The following is a 19242-nucleotide window of genomic DNA, read 5'->3' on the forward strand; positions in this document are numbered from 1 at the left end:
GAATCTTGGTCTGCTATTCTGCTTTTAGATTAAATTTTGCCCGAGGGAGTAAATGGACATTGGGTTGCCTCAAGCACACGAAATCCGCGAGGATCATTGCCTCAAGGGCACGAAATCTTTTTGCATATGGAAAATGTCGGGACCATAGTTACCAAGAGCACCCAACTAGGGTGGTGCTCTCGCTCCGGGACCCAGCTTTGGCGTTTCGTGGCAGGGATCTCTTCCGAAACTCTTTCCCAACTTTTTAGAAGTTCGTTTCCATTTTTAGTATTCTCGATCTCATTCACATCAGAGCTCGCATTCTGCTACCACACGGATCTCGCTCCCACTATCCTACGGAACGCGTTCCCCAATAAATTAGATCTCCACTCCTAGAATTTTAGGATTGCAATCCCAACGTTCCCGAAACTCAATCCTTAGGGAGGGTCCCACTATGAAGAAAAATAGAGCTACCCACCATTAAAATAGTAGGGTTATCAGCTAAAAAATAGGTAGAAATTGGGCCTCTAGGACTCGAAACAGCTATTCTAGCCCTAATTCCAGACGGGTAATTTTTGGGTACTCCATTAAAAATGTTAATTTGCTTTTCCAATCCTTTACAAAGGTTTTTCAATTGAATTCCTATAGAAAACCAGTCATCTCAATTCTTGAATTTGTCAAGGCCAACTTTTATAAGATACCTGAAATCTCATTGTATATTTAAGCATTCATGGTTTCTCTGTAAAATTAATAGCTTCCCATTTGATTTCTCTGTGTCTTGCTTGAGTTTTTCTAAAAAATAAATGAGCTTGAACTTTCTAAAAAATAAATGAGCTTGAACTCTTCTCCTCCTTTGTCAAGAATATCACCAAGCTTCACAACCATGGAGTTGCTTGCAATCCAGTGAATCGCTTTTCATCGAAGATTTTAGCCATTTTCAGAGCTTGTTTGGCCTTTTGGAGATTGCCATGGAGGTCCCCAACTGCTAGCAAGCGAGGATGAGATGAGTATGTAGATTTTTGTTGTTGTCGTGCTTTCTGATGAGAGAGAAAAAGTCCATTCATGGTGAAGTCTGATGAATGTGTTCATGAAGTTAGAGAGAGAGGGGCACGTTTTAGCATATGGGTCAATTGGATTAGTGGTGCAAAGGTTGAAGAGGTGGCGAATGTGAAGAGGTGGCGAATGTTTGGTCAAGAGAGAGATATATAGAGAGAGAAGGAGAGAGAGAGGACAAGTGGAGATTGGCATTAAAATAAGCGGAATGCTATCAAACATTGAATGGATGGAGCTCCATTCAAAATAGGAACACATTTTTCTTAGATGGGGCGTGACTCAACTTTAAATAGGATTCCGTTCCTGTTGTCTATGGGAGCGGGATCCTAATGAGCATAGGAACACGATCCAATTTTACATGGAGCGTGTTCCCATTAAATAAAAACTTTGATCCCAATGTATCGGTAACGTGCTCCCTGTTCATACGGGATCTCAATCCGCAACTTTTACCTTTACCAGAACTCGCTCCCCAAGCTCCGGAGCTTTAGGTAGCCCTCGATCCGATGCTCTCCCTCTCAGAACCGAAGTCGTTCCCCCTCCCACTCCCGATAACTATGGTCTAAACAGGCCATAACGCCTGCCACCAAATCCCTTTGAGCGCTGATTCGCCGACTTGCGCTCTCTCTCCCGTATTCCACCCATTTAGGCATCACACCCTCATGGTGGCAAATGTTTAGAGAGAGGAGTGCCTGTGCTTCAATTTGCTCAACTTGTCTCTCCTTTGACAAAGTAAATCTTTTCAATATATAAACATTGGAGCGGTTTGTATAGAGCGAGGCTCTAAACAATCAAGGGAGAGTGAACCTTGAAATAATGTCGAGAAATGTGGTTTTAATATTGAAAATATCTATGATAGCTGTAAAATATATTTTCATCTCTAAATATAAAATTTAAAGCTTCAAAAATATTGTAGATCGAGCAAATCTATAAAAATTTGAAAATCTAAAAAATTGACAGTCCAAAAATGTTTTACAAGATGCACTATTTCTGAAATTTAAAATCCAGTTTTTTTTCATGTCCATACATCTTGAGGTTAAGATGATCAATTTGAAGATATTTGGGCATCAAAATAACCTCTTCTAGTGAAATTTTTTGAGATGCGCTCTAATTTGATTGTTTAAAGCCGCGGCCCTTAATAAACTTTTTCCTATAAATATAGGGGTTAAACCCTATCTTTCCGCACAACCTCAAACTTTCGGACTTGAAAGTTGCTAGTGATCCCTAGAGAAGAGAACACTCAAGAGAGAAAAGAGAGAGAGATGGGTTCTGAAAACGAGAACCAGGCCCACGCTGTGTGCGTCCCGTACCCTGCACAAGGGCACATAAACCCTATGATGCAGCTGGCCAAGCTCCTCCATGCCAGAGGCTTCCACATAACCTTTGTCAACAACGAATACAATCACAAGAGGCTCCTCAAATCAAGAGGACCCGACCCATCGATGGGTGTCCAAGGCTTTGCCTTCGAGTCGATCCCCGATGGCCTCCCGCCCATTGAAATCGAGGCCACACAGAGTATCCCTGAGCTTTGCTACTACACCAGGTTCGTTGAAAATGTGTAGGGCTATTTGTTTTTCTTTGGTAAATCAACGAAGCGGTTCATTACCAATCCTCTCCATTAGTAACCTGAACATTGGTTTCTACAGAAAAATGAAAACTAAAACCCTTCTTAAAGGAGACTTTTGATGCATAATGTTCAAGCATATCAAGAAAAAGTTCAAGATTAAGCACAACAGACATCACAATTTAGTGATTGGAATTTTGTTTGAGCACTATGGTTATGATATATCTCGATTATGCACCTACCAAACTATAAATCACTTTATTGATTATTTAAGAATTGATATAATTGCTACAGGAATTGCTGCCTTGCTCCTTTTAGGGAGCTTGTGGCTAGGCTCAACAGTACAGAAGATTTGCCGCCTGTGAGCTGCGTGATTTCGGATGGGGCCATGAATTTTACACAGACGGTAGCTGATGAGCTCGGGATTCCCAGAGTTACATTTTGGACGACGAGTGCCTGCGGATTTTGGGCTTACCTTCACTATCCTGAGCTCGTAGAGAGAGGGTACACGCCATTAAAAGGTGGGGGAACATACATGATGTGATCATGGAAAATTCTTGTTTTTTGAATTTCATGTGTGGAGCTGTTTGAGCGAGAGACGGAGAATCGAGTGAGAGAGAGAGAGGGTAAATGGTCAGGGATGTCGAATTGATACTTTTAAGAGTCTAGATATTAGTCACCCAAAGTTTTGAAATCCAGCTTGGCAGGGTGGATCGTTTATCCATAGATCTACATCCGGCTGCCGGACCTGGACACGACCCGACCCAGTGCCAACCTGCAGTGTCAAACTGCTAGAAGGTGATTTCAATCAGCCCAGGTCTGTTCCATTTGGAGAACTAAATAATATTAAAAATAAATAAATATTACATAGGTTTTAAAATAAATATTACAATATGACTTATATATGGAAATTATTAAGAAGGTCAGTCGATCCATTTTTTTTTTTTCAAAATTTGCTTTTGTTCAGCTCGAATTTTGATTTGTTTTTTAGTTTTATATGTTTTGCATTAGTAGGGTACTGTTTTAAAGCTTGGGGACTACTCTTTTGATTTGTTTTTTAGTTTTATATGTTTTGCATTAGTAGGGTACTGTTTTAAAGCTTGGGGACTACTCTACTATCGAAGAGCTAAAAAAATAAAAAAATCAAAATTCAGGTTTATGAAAGGATAATTTTGAAAAAAATAAAAAGTAAGTAGGTTGACTTACTATCTTATGTAATTTTTACATATAAAAAATAAAAAATTTTAGGGTCCCTATTAAATTACTTAAAAAAAAAATTTAGACGTTCTGCCCTGTGGCATGAGGTGCAGTTCTTTCCCACTGGTGGCCCCACGAAGCTCTACATGATACACTTCCACGCCACTCCATCACACCTTTGACTTAATAAGGTTTTTTCGTCCAAGTCCTGATGCTCATGCGGGATTAGTTTTCTTCGCTGTCTTTTCTATGCCGGCTTATTGGATTTGTATTTTTAACCATACTCGTTGACCCATCGCATTTTTTGTACAAAACTTTATTTTGTGGAAAAAGAAAAGGACCCGGTTTCTATGCGGCCAACCTCGAATATGTAGAAATGTGGCCTCTTAATAAATCTATTTTTGAGCCGGATTTTAAGATTTAATTTTTAAGGATATGTAATCTCTAACATGAAGATCATGAATATGAAAAAATAAATAAATTTTAAAAACTAGAAATAATAATTCGAAAAAAAAAATATTTTGACTGTTAGTTTGTATTGTTTTTAGATGGAACACCTACTTGCATCCATATTTAAGATGGATGCTTTACACTTTCTAGACAGCATAGGTAGAAATATGGTTAAGCCCGCATGAAACAATTTCCAAAAAAAAAAACCGCATATACGAACAACATGTAACATGTTGAAAATAGAAATCTCATGTGATTTTTAATTAAAAATCCAAACAATTAATTGTTCAAAGAATATATTGGAAAGGAATACCTTAATATCTTTTTTTCTAATACTTCAATAAATATTTTGGCCTTGTGTACTTAGTTTTTACTTGTTGGCCTTAATGCTGGATTCCTTTTTGTATTTAATTTTTGTTGGAAATACCTTCATGTTTGATTATTTTTTACTTTTTTTTGTATTCACTCTCAATTTTGTTTTTGGGTGGGATATGTTAGCTTGAACAATAACTATTAAATTAAAAAAAAAATGTCGAAAGAAAAAAAAAAAATTAACGAAAGCATGTGGGTGAGAAAGCAGAAATGGATGGTCATAGCTTTTAGTTCTCTCTATCAAATCAAAAGGTTCAAAACTATTGTAGAATTTTTTAAAAATAAAACAATTTTGACCATAAAATGAAGATAAAACGATAACAAACACCCTAACATAAGACTAATTCTCATTATTTATGTATTTTTAATAAAATAATGAAAACGATAATGCAATACCATTTGTTTTTTTGAAGCATAAAATATTAGTTTTTAAGCAATTTTAGTGATTTTTTGAAAAATTTTTTAATGCTAGTTCTTGCCGATCCGACTGATTCTCTGATCCAATTCACCAATCCACTTATTCGACACGGTTTTTGAGGTGATTGATGTAGATTACCAATCTAAACCTTGGTTGAAATCATTTGATTTGAGCGTCAAAGATTATGAAATCACCCAATTTTGTACTAATCACTAATCCAAGCGGCCTTCTCTTCACACGCTTTGCGTATCCTTGGAAGTATAATTCCTTTCCCCAAAAGCCTATACAATCATCTCTTCTCTCTCTCTCAATCAATTGCATGGTACTCTACGTAAATATTTTACATATGGTCACCTCTGAATTCTGTTTTTTTTTAAGTTTTTTTCTATTTTTGATAATTCAGTGGGGGAAGACAGACCCCACCTATTTTTTCAAAAAGTTTAAGAGTTAATTTTTTTAAAAATATTAGTGGATTGGTGTCAGTAAGAATGAAAACCACAACATGATGACTAGAGTTGGGGTTCTACCACCATGAACCAAGCCCCTTTCCCCATTTCTTGTTAGTTTGATGCGCTTAGTTGATTGTTTGGCTAGCCCTTTCCCCTGATAAGTCTTAAAACTGTTATGTTTGGGTACCAACCTGATTCTCTTTTTGGGTTGCTAATGTTTCAAGGAAAACTCCGATCAGCCGATCTCTGACTCGTATGATTAAAAAATCAGATTGATGTCAGATTCGGGGATCGTAAAAAAAAAAATCAAAAAAATTATAAAACTTTTTATAAAAGGAAATATTTATTTGTAATATGTTTTCTATGATTTTAAAAAAGATTGGAAAATGTCTTGGCCATGATTATTTATTTTCACATTTTCCCTCTTGGATTATTTTTAAAGAGTAACGACACTCTGAGATCCTCCCATACCCATGTGAGTAGGACCCCAAATGATCGCCATTAAATTTTGACGCAGATCTCTAAAAACGTTATCACATAGGTGTAGGACTTGGGTGAATGAGTTTATTGATAACTTTTTTAGAGATTTGTGTCAAAATTTAATGGTAATCCTTTGAGGTCGTACTCACATGGGTGTGGGAGGGTCTCATAGTATCATTACTCTGTTTAAAATTCCCCAATTACAAATTGATTTTTTCAAGATCCATTTTTTCTCCACTTTATTAACTACATTTAGATGTGTTTTGTTTAATTTTACCTTAAACATAGTTTTTGATTTTTTATTAACCACAGAGCAAGCCGTTCATCTATCACTCACTCTATCTTTATCATCTTTATTACCATTATAAGCCAGATTCCTAAAAGTCTCAAACCATTCCACAACAATCTACTAAAAAATACAAACAAAACCCAAAAAAAAAAGAAGAAAAAAAGCCTAGGAAATGAATAATACAGTACCCGTTTGGTTTTGAACACAATACTAGCAGCTCCTCCACTCACTTTTTTTTGACACCATAAGGTGATAAGATAGTGCAGCTACTAATATATTGCTTTAAAATAAAGTTATAGTACACGGATCGTGCTAAATTTCTCCTTGCTTTCACTTGTCCAGACGCTAGCCAACTAACCAACGGCCACCTAGAGACGCCCCTCAATTGGATCCAATCAATGCCGTCCATACGGCTCCGAGACATGCCGAGCTTCCTTCGAACCACGGACCCAGACGATATCATGCTCAATTTCGTGCTAAAGGAGCCCGTTATCGCCATCAAATCCACCGCAGTCATCCTCAACACTTTCGACTCCCTCGAGCAGCCTGTGCTTGACGCTATGCGCGCTAAGGTCCCCGCTTTGTACACAGTTGGACAGCTGCACATGCTATGTAAGCGAGCCATTACCGAGCCCAAATTGGGCTCAATAGGCTGCAGTCTCTGGACCCCCGACACTAGTGTGCTCGATTGGCTCGACGAAAAACCGGCAGGATCTGTGGTCTATGTGAACTTCGGCAGCATCACGGTAATTTTGGACCTTACGCATCTTGGAACATAATTAGTTTTTTTGCCGAACAGTGCCCATAAGACTTGCATAATTTGTTTTGGTGCGGAAGAAAATCGTTATCTTATATTTAATTACTTGACCAATTGTTGCTTTATTGAAGCAACCAACTAATGTCTCCCTGGTCTGGCAATTACTGGGAGTATTATAGTCTAATCACATTTGTATTTTTGGGTAAATATAATCTAATCACTTGTGTAAATGAGGTAAAATACTCAAGAAAATTTCTGAAAGTTGGACTATGTGATCAAGCATGGTATATTTATAAATTAAAATGTTTTTTATTTTTTTTATTCTTACACCGGGAAGACCATTCACAATGTTCAATTATAAACAAGTAAGTCTTGAAACAAATAAATAAAAGAAAAAAAACACGATTCCCACTTGCTACCACTATTGAATATAATTCTTTAAATCAAAACCATAACTTATTGCTTTATGGGAAGAAAAGATCAAATCACAAATAAAAATCTAAAGAAGTAAAATTACCAGAGATTATCTCAACTGGATTTATTACGCTCCACATCAAGCCCCTTTGGCTTGCTCATTGCTACCCAAAAATCAAATCACCACAAGCTAACCTTAGCTTGTGCATGCAACCTAAAATGAGAGAGAAAGATAGATGACTTGGGCGTGCCCTTTTAGCTTGAAAGATTTTTGCTACCCAAAAATCAAACCACTACATGCTAACCTTGTTGACATGTATGGCTATGAGGCGTTACGTGTCTTAGCCTATATTTGTGGGAATCAATTATATCCAACGGTCATATGGTCTAATGTCCATATGATCGTAACCCCTCGTGTTTTAGACACTCGTTGGATATCAGGAAACCCTTCGTTTTCTCAGAGACTCGTTAGAGAAATATAACGGTTACCCCTTCTTCTCGCTATAAAATAGGAAGCCAGAGAGATGATGAAATACAAGCAATAAATGTAAAGTTCTTCTCTATCTAAAAGTGAAGGGATCAAAATCCGGGTTCTGCGATCACCTGCTTCATGACACCCTTTCTCTGATCTCGGGTTTTGTTTCATATGCGCTTCATCAAATTTTCACTAATACTGGTATCAGAGCATCCAGGTTCCATCTTCCATTTTTTTTTTTTCTTCATGAGTTTCTTGATACATATATTTTTGGCAATTTTCGTTCTGATAAATGCAAATCATGCCTTGTATCTTGCCGTAAATTTCATTAAAAGCAAAATCCCTAATCTTTATGAGCAAATTAACCTGTTTTTCTCTCTACTATAAAAGTTGGCCACAATTTTATTTCTCTAAATAATCAAAGACTCTCTCTCTCCCCAAGATTTTTTTTTCTTAGAGACAACCCACTTCCTACTCAAAAGCGCGTATTTGCCCTTTGATCTCTCTATCTTTTTTGCATAGGAACATAAATCACTGCACAACATTTATCTTTTACTGGATATATATATATATATATATATATATATATATATATATATATATATATATATATATATATATATATATATATATATATATATATATATATATATATATATATATATATATATATATATATATATATATATATATATATATATATATATATATATATACAAGCCTATCTTTAATGGTGAGGCATACTTGTCCTTATATCTCTCATTCAAGATAAGTTGGGTTGTGGGGAAGCTTTTCTATGCGTTTTGTGGATTAAAGAAAGGGTAGATGTAGCAGGAGGAGAGGGGAAATTTGTGTATAAATATTGAAAGTCTTCAGAGGCAAGTTGTCTTCAGGATTTCCACATGCTGGCCCATCCCCCCCCTCTCTCTCTCACGTTCATCCAAAGTTACAATCTTCTCTCAAAGCACATCGTCTCTCTGCTCTAAACTCTCACTGATCAGAGGTCCATCTCGCTCTCTGTCTCTTATCCAATGTACGCACGCCAACAGATTCTCAAACCATAATCTCTATAATCTCTCTAATAGTGACTTCCTATATAGTCAAGATTATCTTATACAATTGTGAAGCATATGTTTTAGCTTCAAGCTTATCTACAAGGAAACCCACATATTCTGTTGTCACTCATTAATAGTATATATATATATATATATATCTTAATTTAGGAGATTGTTGGGCAGCAGCTGTATTTTTTTTTATCTAAGAAAGTAGTTAATTTTTTGGTGCGCCCAGCCTGACATAATAGTTGTGTGCAGGTCATTGCAACCCCACCACTAAAACGCACCTCTGAATACATATTTGTTGCTATTTTGTTGCCTTATATATTGCAGATATTTCTCTCATTAAAAAAAAAGAAATTATTATAGAAGACTTATTTTGCTCAATTTTGGTATTGTTGATTAATGCACTTACTGCCTTGGTGTGATATAGAAATTGATTTTTTTTTTAAAGTGAATCACATATACTTGATATTTGTTCTTTAATTATAGGGTGTGGTTTGTATAGAGCCTAGGCTCTAAATAATCAAATTAGAGCCTACCTTCAAATAGTGTCTAGAAATATGGTTTTAATATTGGAAATCTTTGTAATAGCCTTAAAATATATTTTTATATTCATTTATAAAGTTTAATGCTTTCATTTATTTTCATATATTCTCATCCAAGATAGAATATATATGTACTAAGAGAAGATCCACCAGAAGCTGGCGATAAACCAACTGAAGAAGAAAGAAAAAGGTTAGAAAAAGTTTTAGAAGATGACCTCATAGCAAAAACATCGATGTTAACTTTTATGAAAGATGATCTTATTAAAGTTTTCGAGTACCATGAAACATCTAAGAAAATACTAGAGGCAATAAAAACTAAATATGACTCAACCTCTGAAACACACCTCCAATTGTTATTAAAGCAATATAATTCATTTAAAATGAAGGAGGGTAATAATATTAGTGAAACATGTTAACAAGATGATCGTTATGGCTAAGGACTTAGCTATTGCTGGGAATGAAGTCCTCGAGCGCATGCAAGTTTTCACCATTTTAAACAGTCTTCCACTTTCATGGAGGATCATAACAATTGCACTTAGGTTGAATGAAAAATCTCTTACATTAGGGGACCTACCTATTCAACTAGCCTTAGAGCAAGAGCATATGAACAACGATAAAAAGAGTGAACTCATGCCTGTTCAAGGACACCCCAAATTTAGCCAACCCAACCCATATAACTAGAAATTTCAAGAGAAGATTAATAAGATGAACAATATGTTAAAAGACATAGGTACTAAGCCCTACAACCAAGAATCTAAACAAGGACCGTCAAAATGCTTCTTTTGTGGTCAGCCATGACTCTTCAAGAACCACTGCCCACAAAATAGAAACCCCCAAAATCCAAAGAAAAGCGAGATTGAAAGCAAGATGCGTGAGAGCTGTTTGTATGGTATTTGAGTGCTTGATGGCAAACCACGACATAAAAAGATGGTGGGTGGACTCAGGAACTACTAGGCATATCGCAAGCTCAAAGGCATCTTCGAGGAGTTTCAAGATATAAAAGCCGGAGAGAAACACATCTACATGGGGAACAACACCTATTTTGATGTATTAGGTATAGGAAATTGTGAGTTGTATGTAGGGACAATCAACATTGTATTAACTGATGTATATTTTGTCAATTCTATGAGACAAAATATTGTATTTGTCCCATTGCTCATTAGAAATGGCGTTGAAGTCCGTTTTTTATCATTGAAAGTATCAATCGGAAAGCGTAGACAAATTTATTCTTGGGGACACTTAGTTGATGAGCACAACTTGTTCCTACTTCATGTAACTGAGAAAGTTGAAGAATTTCATCTTATTCTGGTTATATTGATTGTGTAATAGTTGTTGATGTATATACTTGGCATCTTGGACTTGACTACATAGGAAAAGACAAAATAAATAGGTTAATAAAGAAGGGTCTTATCCCAAATCTAAGTAATGTGGATTTCCAACCTGTCAGCACTGCTTGTCAGGAAAAATGACTAGAAAATAATTCAATAAAGGAGAGAGAGCTAATGAGTTATGGAGTGTGGTCTGCTCAGATATTTGTGAGCCCTTCAATGTTAAAACTCATAGAAGGATGTCATACTTCATCACATTTATTGATAATTTTTCTAGATTTGAATATGTTTATCTAATCCACCATAAATCTAAAGCTTTAGAAAAATTTAAAATCTATAAAACATGAAGTAAAAAACTAATTGAGTAGGAACGTTAAAATTCTTAGAACTGATAGGGGAGGTGAATATACATCCGAAGCTTTCAATACTTATTGGTAAGAATATCGTATTAAAAGACATACTACTATGTCTTATACGCGACAGCAAAATGGAATACTTGAAAGGAGTAATAGAACCCTCTTAGAAATTACTAGATCCATGATGGCTCATGCTAATCTATCTAGGACTTTTTGGGGAGAAGCAATAAGCACATCCATATATATTCTTAATAGGGTTCCAACTAAGACAATAGATTTTACCCCTTATGAACTGTGGATAGGTAAAAAACCTGATCGATCTAACTTAAAGAAGTGGGGGTCGATTGTGCTTGTCCTAATTCCATATCAGCATAGAAATAAGTTAGAAAACAAAACTTTAGTTTGTAATTTTATAGGATACCCCGAATGATCAAAGGGATATTGATTTTATCATAAAGATAAGGGACTCATTAAAAACAGAGCTACTAAGTTCTTAGAAGATTTTATTAAAGAAAACATACATGTAGTGGATAATGATAATCCACTTACTATCTTAAATGACGTAGAACCACTACCTGCAGTAAATATGGATAACCTTGATCAACATGATGATGTTGAAATACCCACGCATCCAATGTTAAGTGGTCAAAAGAGGTCTAGAGCTCCTCCATCATACCTTGAAGATTTCTACGTCTATATGAGTGAGGAGACAGACAACCTTATTGATCTAGATGAAATCCATGACCCTTTTGACTTTAATGATGCTATAGAGTCACAACAATCTCAAGAATGGCTTAATGCCATGAAAGAAGAATTAGATTCTATTGAGAAAAATAAAATTTGGTATTTATGTGATTTACCGTTAGATAGGAAACCTATAGGTTCTAAATGGGTACTTAAAAAGTAATTAAAATCTGATGGATCACTTGATAAATTTATTGTTAGGCTAGTAGCAAATGGTTTTACTTAAAGAAAGGGAGTCGACTATCTCGACACTTATTCCCCAATTACAACGTTTGTATTCATTAGAAGAATTTGGTAAATCGTTGCATATTATGACCTAGAACTTTACCAAGTGGACGTAAAGACTGCATTTCTGAATGATGAATTTAAATAAACCATCTACATGAAACAACCTAAGGGCTTTATAATTAAAAGCCAGGAAAATAAAGTATACAAATTAAATAAGTCTTTATATGGTTTAAAACAATCTTCAAGACAATGGTACTTAACATTTCATGATGTCATCCTACAGATGGGAAATGAATTAAATAAATTGGACCATTGTCTGTATGCCTTGGAGAGTGGGAGTAAATTCACAATACTCTCATTATATATAGATGATATCCTAATAGTTGTAGATGACTTAGAAATGATTGATAAGACTAAGTCATGACTTTTTTCACGGTATGAGATGAATGACATGGGAGAAGCATCTTTTGTCCTAGGCATAAAAATAACTTAAGATAGAAAATAAAAAATGTTGTGCTCGAGCCAAAAGAGATATCTTGACTCTATTCTCAAAAGATTTAAAATAGAAAATTGTAATTCATTGTATACTCCTGTTGAAAAGGGAGTAAAGCTGTCTAGAAAGGATTGTCCAGTAGAAGGATAAGAAAAGCCTAACGTTCCCTATGCACAAGCTATTGGTAGCTTGGTATATGCAATAAGATGTACAAGTCCAGATTTAAGTTATGCCATAGGACTTGTTAGTAGATATCAAGGTAATCCAAGCATAGCTCATTGGAAAGCAGTAACAAATATTTTAAGGCACATTATGGGAACAAAGTATCTAAATTTGTGCTTTCAAGAAAATAAGCTTGAAGTTATAGGATATTCAGATGCAAATTTTGTTGGAATAAGGATGATAGTAAATCCACCTCAGGACATATTTTCCTCTTTGGAGAGGCTGATGTTTCTTAGTCTACCAAGAAACAAGGGTGTGTAGCTAGGTACACACAGGAAGCAGAATACATTGCATGTAGCACTGCTTATACTTTTGCTATCTGGATAAAGCGCTTCATAGATAACTTGAAGCTGCAAATAATCGACAGACCGATTCAAATATTTTGTGATAATAATGCCGCAATTAAATTAATTCAAAATGGAGTAAATAGCTCAAAAGAAAGACATATATATGTCCAATATCAATACATTCATGATGTAGTTGAGAAAGGTGAAGTAACTGTTAGTTACTTACCCTCATCAAATATGATTGTTGATCCATTGACAAAGGGTCTAAGTGTTGAACTATTGTCTAAGCACACTAGCTTAATGGGACTTAAAAATGTTTAAGTCAAACAGTTTTCTTCATAAGTGAGAAATCCACATTAGCGTGAAAATCCTCATGATAGACGTTTGTTATGAGAGGCATACCCGTAAAAGCATGAGAAAAACCTCATAACAAGATATTTTTTAAAAGGTCATACTCAAAAGTAGGAGTATGCATGTAACTTATTATGCTCAGCCGTCATAGCCAATCGGGAGATGTTGGCATGAATGGCAATGGGGCCTTATATGTTTTAGCCTACATTTGTGGGAATCAAATATATCTAACGGTCATATGATCCAACGTCCATATGATCCAACGTAACCCATTGGAGATCAGGGAACCCTTTGCTTTCTCAGAGAATTGTTGGAGAAATATAACAGTTAGATGATGAAATACAAGCAATAGACGTAAAGTTCTTCTCTCTCTAAAAGTAAAGAAATCAAAATCCGAACTCTATAATCACCAGCCTCATGGCACCCCTTATCTGATCTCGGGTTTTGTCTTATATGCGCTTCATCAAATTTTCACTAACAAACTTTAGCTTGTGCGTGCCACCAAGAAACGAGAAAAAGAGAGATATGGATGACTTGGGAGTGCCCTTTTGGCTTGGGAGTTTTTGGTTGGGGTGTGTCCCCCTTAGAACAACCGCCACAAGTTAACCTTAGCTTGGGCATGCTACCTAGAAACGAGAGAGACAAAGATAGATGACTTGGGCGTGCCGTTTTGGCTTGAGCGATTTGGTTGGGTGGGCGTGCCACCCAAAAACAAGAGAGAGAAAGATAGATGTCTTAGGCGTGCCGTTTTGGCTTGAGAGATTTTGGTTGGGGTGTAACCCCATAGAAAAACTTGGGAGAGATCCTTGAAGTTGCCGTGTACCCCCTTAGAAAAACTTGGGAGAGATCCTTGAGAGATTTTGGTTGGGGTCTCCCCTTAAAAAAAACTTGCGAGAGATCTTGAAGCCCTAGGTGGGGCGTGCCCCCTATAGAGAGATATTTGAAAGAGAGAGATGAGATAATAGGTATCCAGATTTTATGAGGTGGGAGAACATTTTTATATAGATTTTCTATGCCTTGGGGTTTGCCTCAATTCATATGGTTAGATCTTGACCGCCAATTTAAGGAGACTTGTGGAATGAGAGATTTGAGTCATCCATCTCTTTGATCCACCATCAAGATTCAAAGATTTCTTACTTTCTATTTTAGTATATTCAATCTTTATTTCTTCGATCTAGTAATCTTGATTCAAAGATTTACTAAATATTTCAAATATTCAGCCTTATAATTTCCTTATACCCAAAAGATAAACTATCACCAACCTTGGAGAACAAGTTAAGCAGGGTGTGCCACCCTTTTGAGGCCACATGTAGGCCCCACCCAATCCCACATGTTCTAAATTGGCCCTCATTTTGGAGGTTTCATGTAATTTTAGAAAATATTTTCTTTTATATTTAGAACTTTTAAAGCGTATATTTTATTTAAATTATTGGAAAATTAATTTCTCTTAATTCATAAATCCAAATTACAAAATTAAATTATTAAAATATTCATAAAATTCAAATAAATGTTCTAAAAATCATATATCATAAAATTAATTAAAACTAATTAATTTTAATGGGAATCGGATCCATTAGATCTAATAATTTATGAATATTTGGGAACACTTCACCTTCAACTACGGACTCATCAATTCCTATGTCCTGCAGTCCACTGCAGGGGCTCATGATTTGACCACCAAAGGCAGCCAATAAACTAGGAGAGGCATTCTCACTTTATGGATTTCAAGTTTTCTTCCAGAGAAAAAACAATCATGGTCCTCCAGATCATGATGCAACCATGAATTTATAGTGCATAGAGGTAATCTCTCACATATGTACATGCTTCACCCTCATTGGCGAATCTCATAACAGTTATCTATATGATGATATAATAAGGATGTTTAGCCCTATTTCTAAAAACTATTCATCACACGTAAGGGCCACACAGTCCCTCGGCTCTTATCTGGGCATGCTCATATCTCATAAAGGGCTAACCCACTAAACCTTTTTCGATAGATCCATAGGCCCAAATATCTTAGGTTTTTTCAAACTCGACTGACCTAGCACGTCGAGCCTAGTCTGAGTATTGGTAAATCGCATTTGTCTAGTTTGGTCTACAAGAGGAGCACACTCTTGCTGAGGTTATGTTTCACTATATAAAATGCTTATACAAGCTCTCATAAGGCCTTTAAAGGCCACATAAACCCAATAACTTCAACAATGTTTTTTATCTGACCATGAAACTTGACTCTGCCCCATCCTGAGGTGAGTAGCATGGCCAAGTCTAAGTGGACTCTGCCCCATGCTTGTACATGGCCCAAAAAGGACAAAGCAAATTCAAACAAAATGTTTAAAAGTAAAATAAAATTTTTAAAAGTAAGACAAAACCAAAGGCAACATAAAAAGTCCAAAAACCTTAAAAATATACAAAACATGGATTTAAAAAGAATTGGTTTTTGTTGGAGATGGTTTAGAAAAATGAAAACGTAGAGGAAAATATGAAAAGTAGGGTGCATCACAAAATATTCACCACTCATTGTAAATAAATCCAAATTACATATACAATTTTTATACAAGGATTCCACTTTTTATTTTTATATTTAAGTGGCCGAGCAATTTACGAACGGACCTTAAAAGTTTAGATAAAATATGAAATGGTCCACTTATATGAGGAAATTATAGGAAAGGTCAAACAACGCAGTAATTTCTTTTTTTTTTTTTCAAAATTTCCCCTCAATTACCCAAATTTTGATCTTTTTTTTTTATATATATAGTTTTTTGTTAATAGGGCAGGCAGTGCCCTAATGAAAATACTTAAAAAAAAATAAAAAGAAAAATTTTAATTTTAGTTGACCAAGGGGTAAGTTAAAAAAAAAAATTGTAGATTGACCGATCTTCTTTACAATTTCTACCTATAAAAAGGGCATTGTATATTGTACCTAAAACTGTAGGATCCGTACCTAAATCACTCTAAGTGGCCTGAGTTCGTGGCCTGAGTTCCACACGAGTGCTGGTCGGCAATGAGCGAAGTTCAAGTAACTCGGCGGAGTCGGAGTGGACTTTGCTCGGTTTTGTGTAATTTTCCACAGCTAAATGATTCATGAGAGTCTTGTGGAAGGTTCCGCTTTCCTCCACTCTAGCCCATCAACTCCGCTTGAGCATTGGAAAGGTCACATCAGTCTAAGAAAGTTGAATTTTTTCGGGACCATACTATTCCCTATTTACGAGGGTCCACAGCTAAATAATTCATGAGAGTCATGTGTTTTGAATTTTCAACACGAACTTTACTTCATGACATAATTTAAAAAGATGTATCTAGGAAGGTTCCGCTTTCCTCCACTCTAGCCCATCAACTCCGCTTGAGCATTGGAAAGGTCACATTAGTCTAAGAAAGTTGAATTTTTTCGGGACCATACTATTCCCTATTTACGAGGGTCCACAGCTAAATAATTCATGAGAGTCATGTGTTTTGAATTTTCAACACAAACTTTACTTCTTGACATAATTTAAAAAGATGTATCTAGGAAGGTTCCGCTTTCCTCCACTCTAGCCCATCAACTCCGCTTGAGCATTGGAAAGGTGACATCAGTCTAAAAAAGTTAAATTTTTTCGGGACCATACTCTTCCCTATTTAAGAGGGTCTTGGAATACAATCCGTTCAGATTTTATATTGCCGTTCCTGTGATCTGTGAATTATTTTAGTGTCTCATTTACTCTTATGTCATTTTAATAAATAATGAAAATATTTCGAAGTTATTGAGTAATTTAGCCAAAAAGAAAACTGAAGTAATACGAGTATTTCAGATTCTTAAATTTTGTTCATGCTATTTGCCCACACAACATGGTCCATTAGATAATTCATCCCTAATTTCCATTGCCCAATTCATGATGTATTTTCAACAGATAGTAACCCCACAGCAGCTGGAGGAATTTGCGTGGGGGCTCGCCAACAGTGGGCTCCCCTTCGTGTGGATCATTCGGCCCGACCTAGTTCGTGGCGAGGGCGCCATGATTCCCAAAGCGTTTGTCGAGGATACCAAGGAGAGGAGTCTTCTAGCAAGCTGGTGTGACCAAGAGCGAGTTCTCCAGCACCCAGCTGTAGGCGGGTTCCTAACGCACAGTGGCTGGAACTCGACAATTGAGAGCCTCAGCGGCGGGGTCCCGATGATATGTTGGCCATTCTTCGCAGAGCAGCAGACTAACTGTTTCTTTGCTTGCACGGAATGGGAAGTGGGGATGGAGATCGATAACAATGTGAAGAGAGAGGAAGTGGAGGCGCAGGTGAGAGAGTTGATGAAGGGAGAGAAAGGGAAGGAGATGAGAGAGAAGGCCATGAAGTGGAAGGAGGAATCTGAGAAGGCAATCCAATGTGGAGGCTCTTCTCTAACTAATTTCGACGCCCTTGTAAACGATGTGCTACTCAAGGGTTCTCAGTAGGTTTTCTTTTTCTTTTTTTTTTTTTTTTTTTTTAAGATAATTCAGTGAGAAAGATAAACCTCTTACGGTTTTTTTTTCATATAGATTAAAGAGTTAGGTTTTTTAAATGTATTACCGGGTGATATCTGTGGGATTGGAAATCACAATGTGGTAATTAGGTGTCAGTGCCTTTGTTTTCTTTAATTTCCTACTCTTATATTATATTTTGTTGACACCAAATATCTTCCTATTGCACTCCCTTTAATGGGGATGAGAGGCCTTCTGTTTTATCACCAAACTAGGTCGTCTTCATTGTTTCTATATTTTTAGTAATTTGTGACCGGATTCTATATTTTCACCAAAGTAGGTCTTACTCATCGTTTCTATTTTTTTTAGCCATTTGTGATCGGAAAAAAGTTTATATAACAGTAAAAAACCATCCAACTGATCATCTTGGTTAAGATGTATGGACGTGAGCAAAAAAAGAATTCATGTCTTAAAAATAATACATATTGTAATATATTATCTACAATGTCCATTTCCATGATTTTATGTCTTTATAGATTTGTTCGATCTACACTATTTTTAAAACTTTAAATAACATAATTAAAAATAAAAATTGAATTGAAGACCATCACAAAGGATTTCTAGCACTCGAATAGTATCTTTCGGCATCAATTCGAGATGTGCCTAACTTCGATTGTTCAAGGCGCCATCCTTATACAATACTCACACTATAAGACTTGATAATGAAAATGGAACATTATGAGCGTAGAGTTGGGCATGAAACTATGAAGGTCTCTTTAAGTGGGAAAAATCTTATATAAGGTGCAAACCTTATACTGCACAATAAGGTGCATCTAAAAATGGCACTAAAGAAAGCTATTTTTATGTTTGAAAACCCTCAAATCGATTATCTCGACTTTGAGATTCATAGAAAAGAAAAAGAGGGAATTTTTAGTCCTAAAAGTAGTTCATCTTCTAACACATTCTTTGGACCATCCATTTTCAAGATTTTCAAGTGTCTCTGGTCTTTGCCATTTTTGGAACTGTAAAATTTATTATTGGGTGTACCAATGGATTTTCGTATCATCGCAAGGCTTTATGCCACCAAAACTGTAATTTCGGCATAGTTTTGAGGTGCACCTTATTTCAATAGAACAAGGATGACACCTTATACAAACCTCACCCCTTTTAAGAGAAAGTAAACAATAATTAATAAATATGACAAAGGGCGTATCCGTTTCTATTAAAGTCGACGAAATTTTTTTATGATTTAGAGTGGACAAATGATACGCCGATGCTTTCGGTTTTACATCACCTTGATAACCAGAAAGAT

At 35.9% G+C, this 19242-nt stretch overlaps 1 protein-coding gene across 1 annotated transcript; it reads left to right on the forward strand.

Moving 5' to 3' along the window:
* The first annotated feature begins 2211 nt into the window (after positions 1–2211).
* Positions 2212–18143, forward strand: LOC18442952 (7-deoxyloganetin glucosyltransferase). The gene is made up of 4 exons (XM_011628263.3): positions 2212–2572; positions 2888–3114; positions 6591–6994; positions 17391–18143. The coding sequence occupies exons 1-4, from the start codon at positions 2292–2294 to the stop codon at positions 17922–17924; spliced, it is 1446 nt and encodes a 481-aa protein (XP_011626565.1). The 5' UTR covers positions 2212–2291; the 3' UTR covers positions 17925–18143.
* Positions 18144–19242: the final 1099 nt, after the last annotated feature.

This window comes from Amborella trichopoda, chromosome 4, assembly GCF_054954075.1.
Source record: "Amborella trichopoda isolate Santa Cruz 75 chromosome 4, AtrichopodaSantaCruz75HAP2 v2.0, whole genome shotgun sequence".
NCBI lineage: Eukaryota > Viridiplantae > Streptophyta > Magnoliopsida > Amborellales > Amborellaceae > Amborella > Amborella trichopoda.

Bases quoted from the DNA above. Each gene is read 5' to 3' on its own strand.
- LOC18442952 (XM_011628263.3), top strand. From the start codon at position 2,292: ATGGGTTCTGAAAACGAGAACCAGGCCCACGCTGTGTGCGTCCCGTAC. The intron at 3,115-6,590 runs GTGGGGGAACAT...TCACTTGTCCAG, and splicing joins AGGGTACACGCCATTAAAAG to ACGCTAGCCAACTAACCAAC. The intron at 6,995-17,390 runs GTAATTTTGGAC...TATTTTCAACAG, and splicing joins TGAACTTCGGCAGCATCACG to ATAGTAACCCCACAGCAGCT.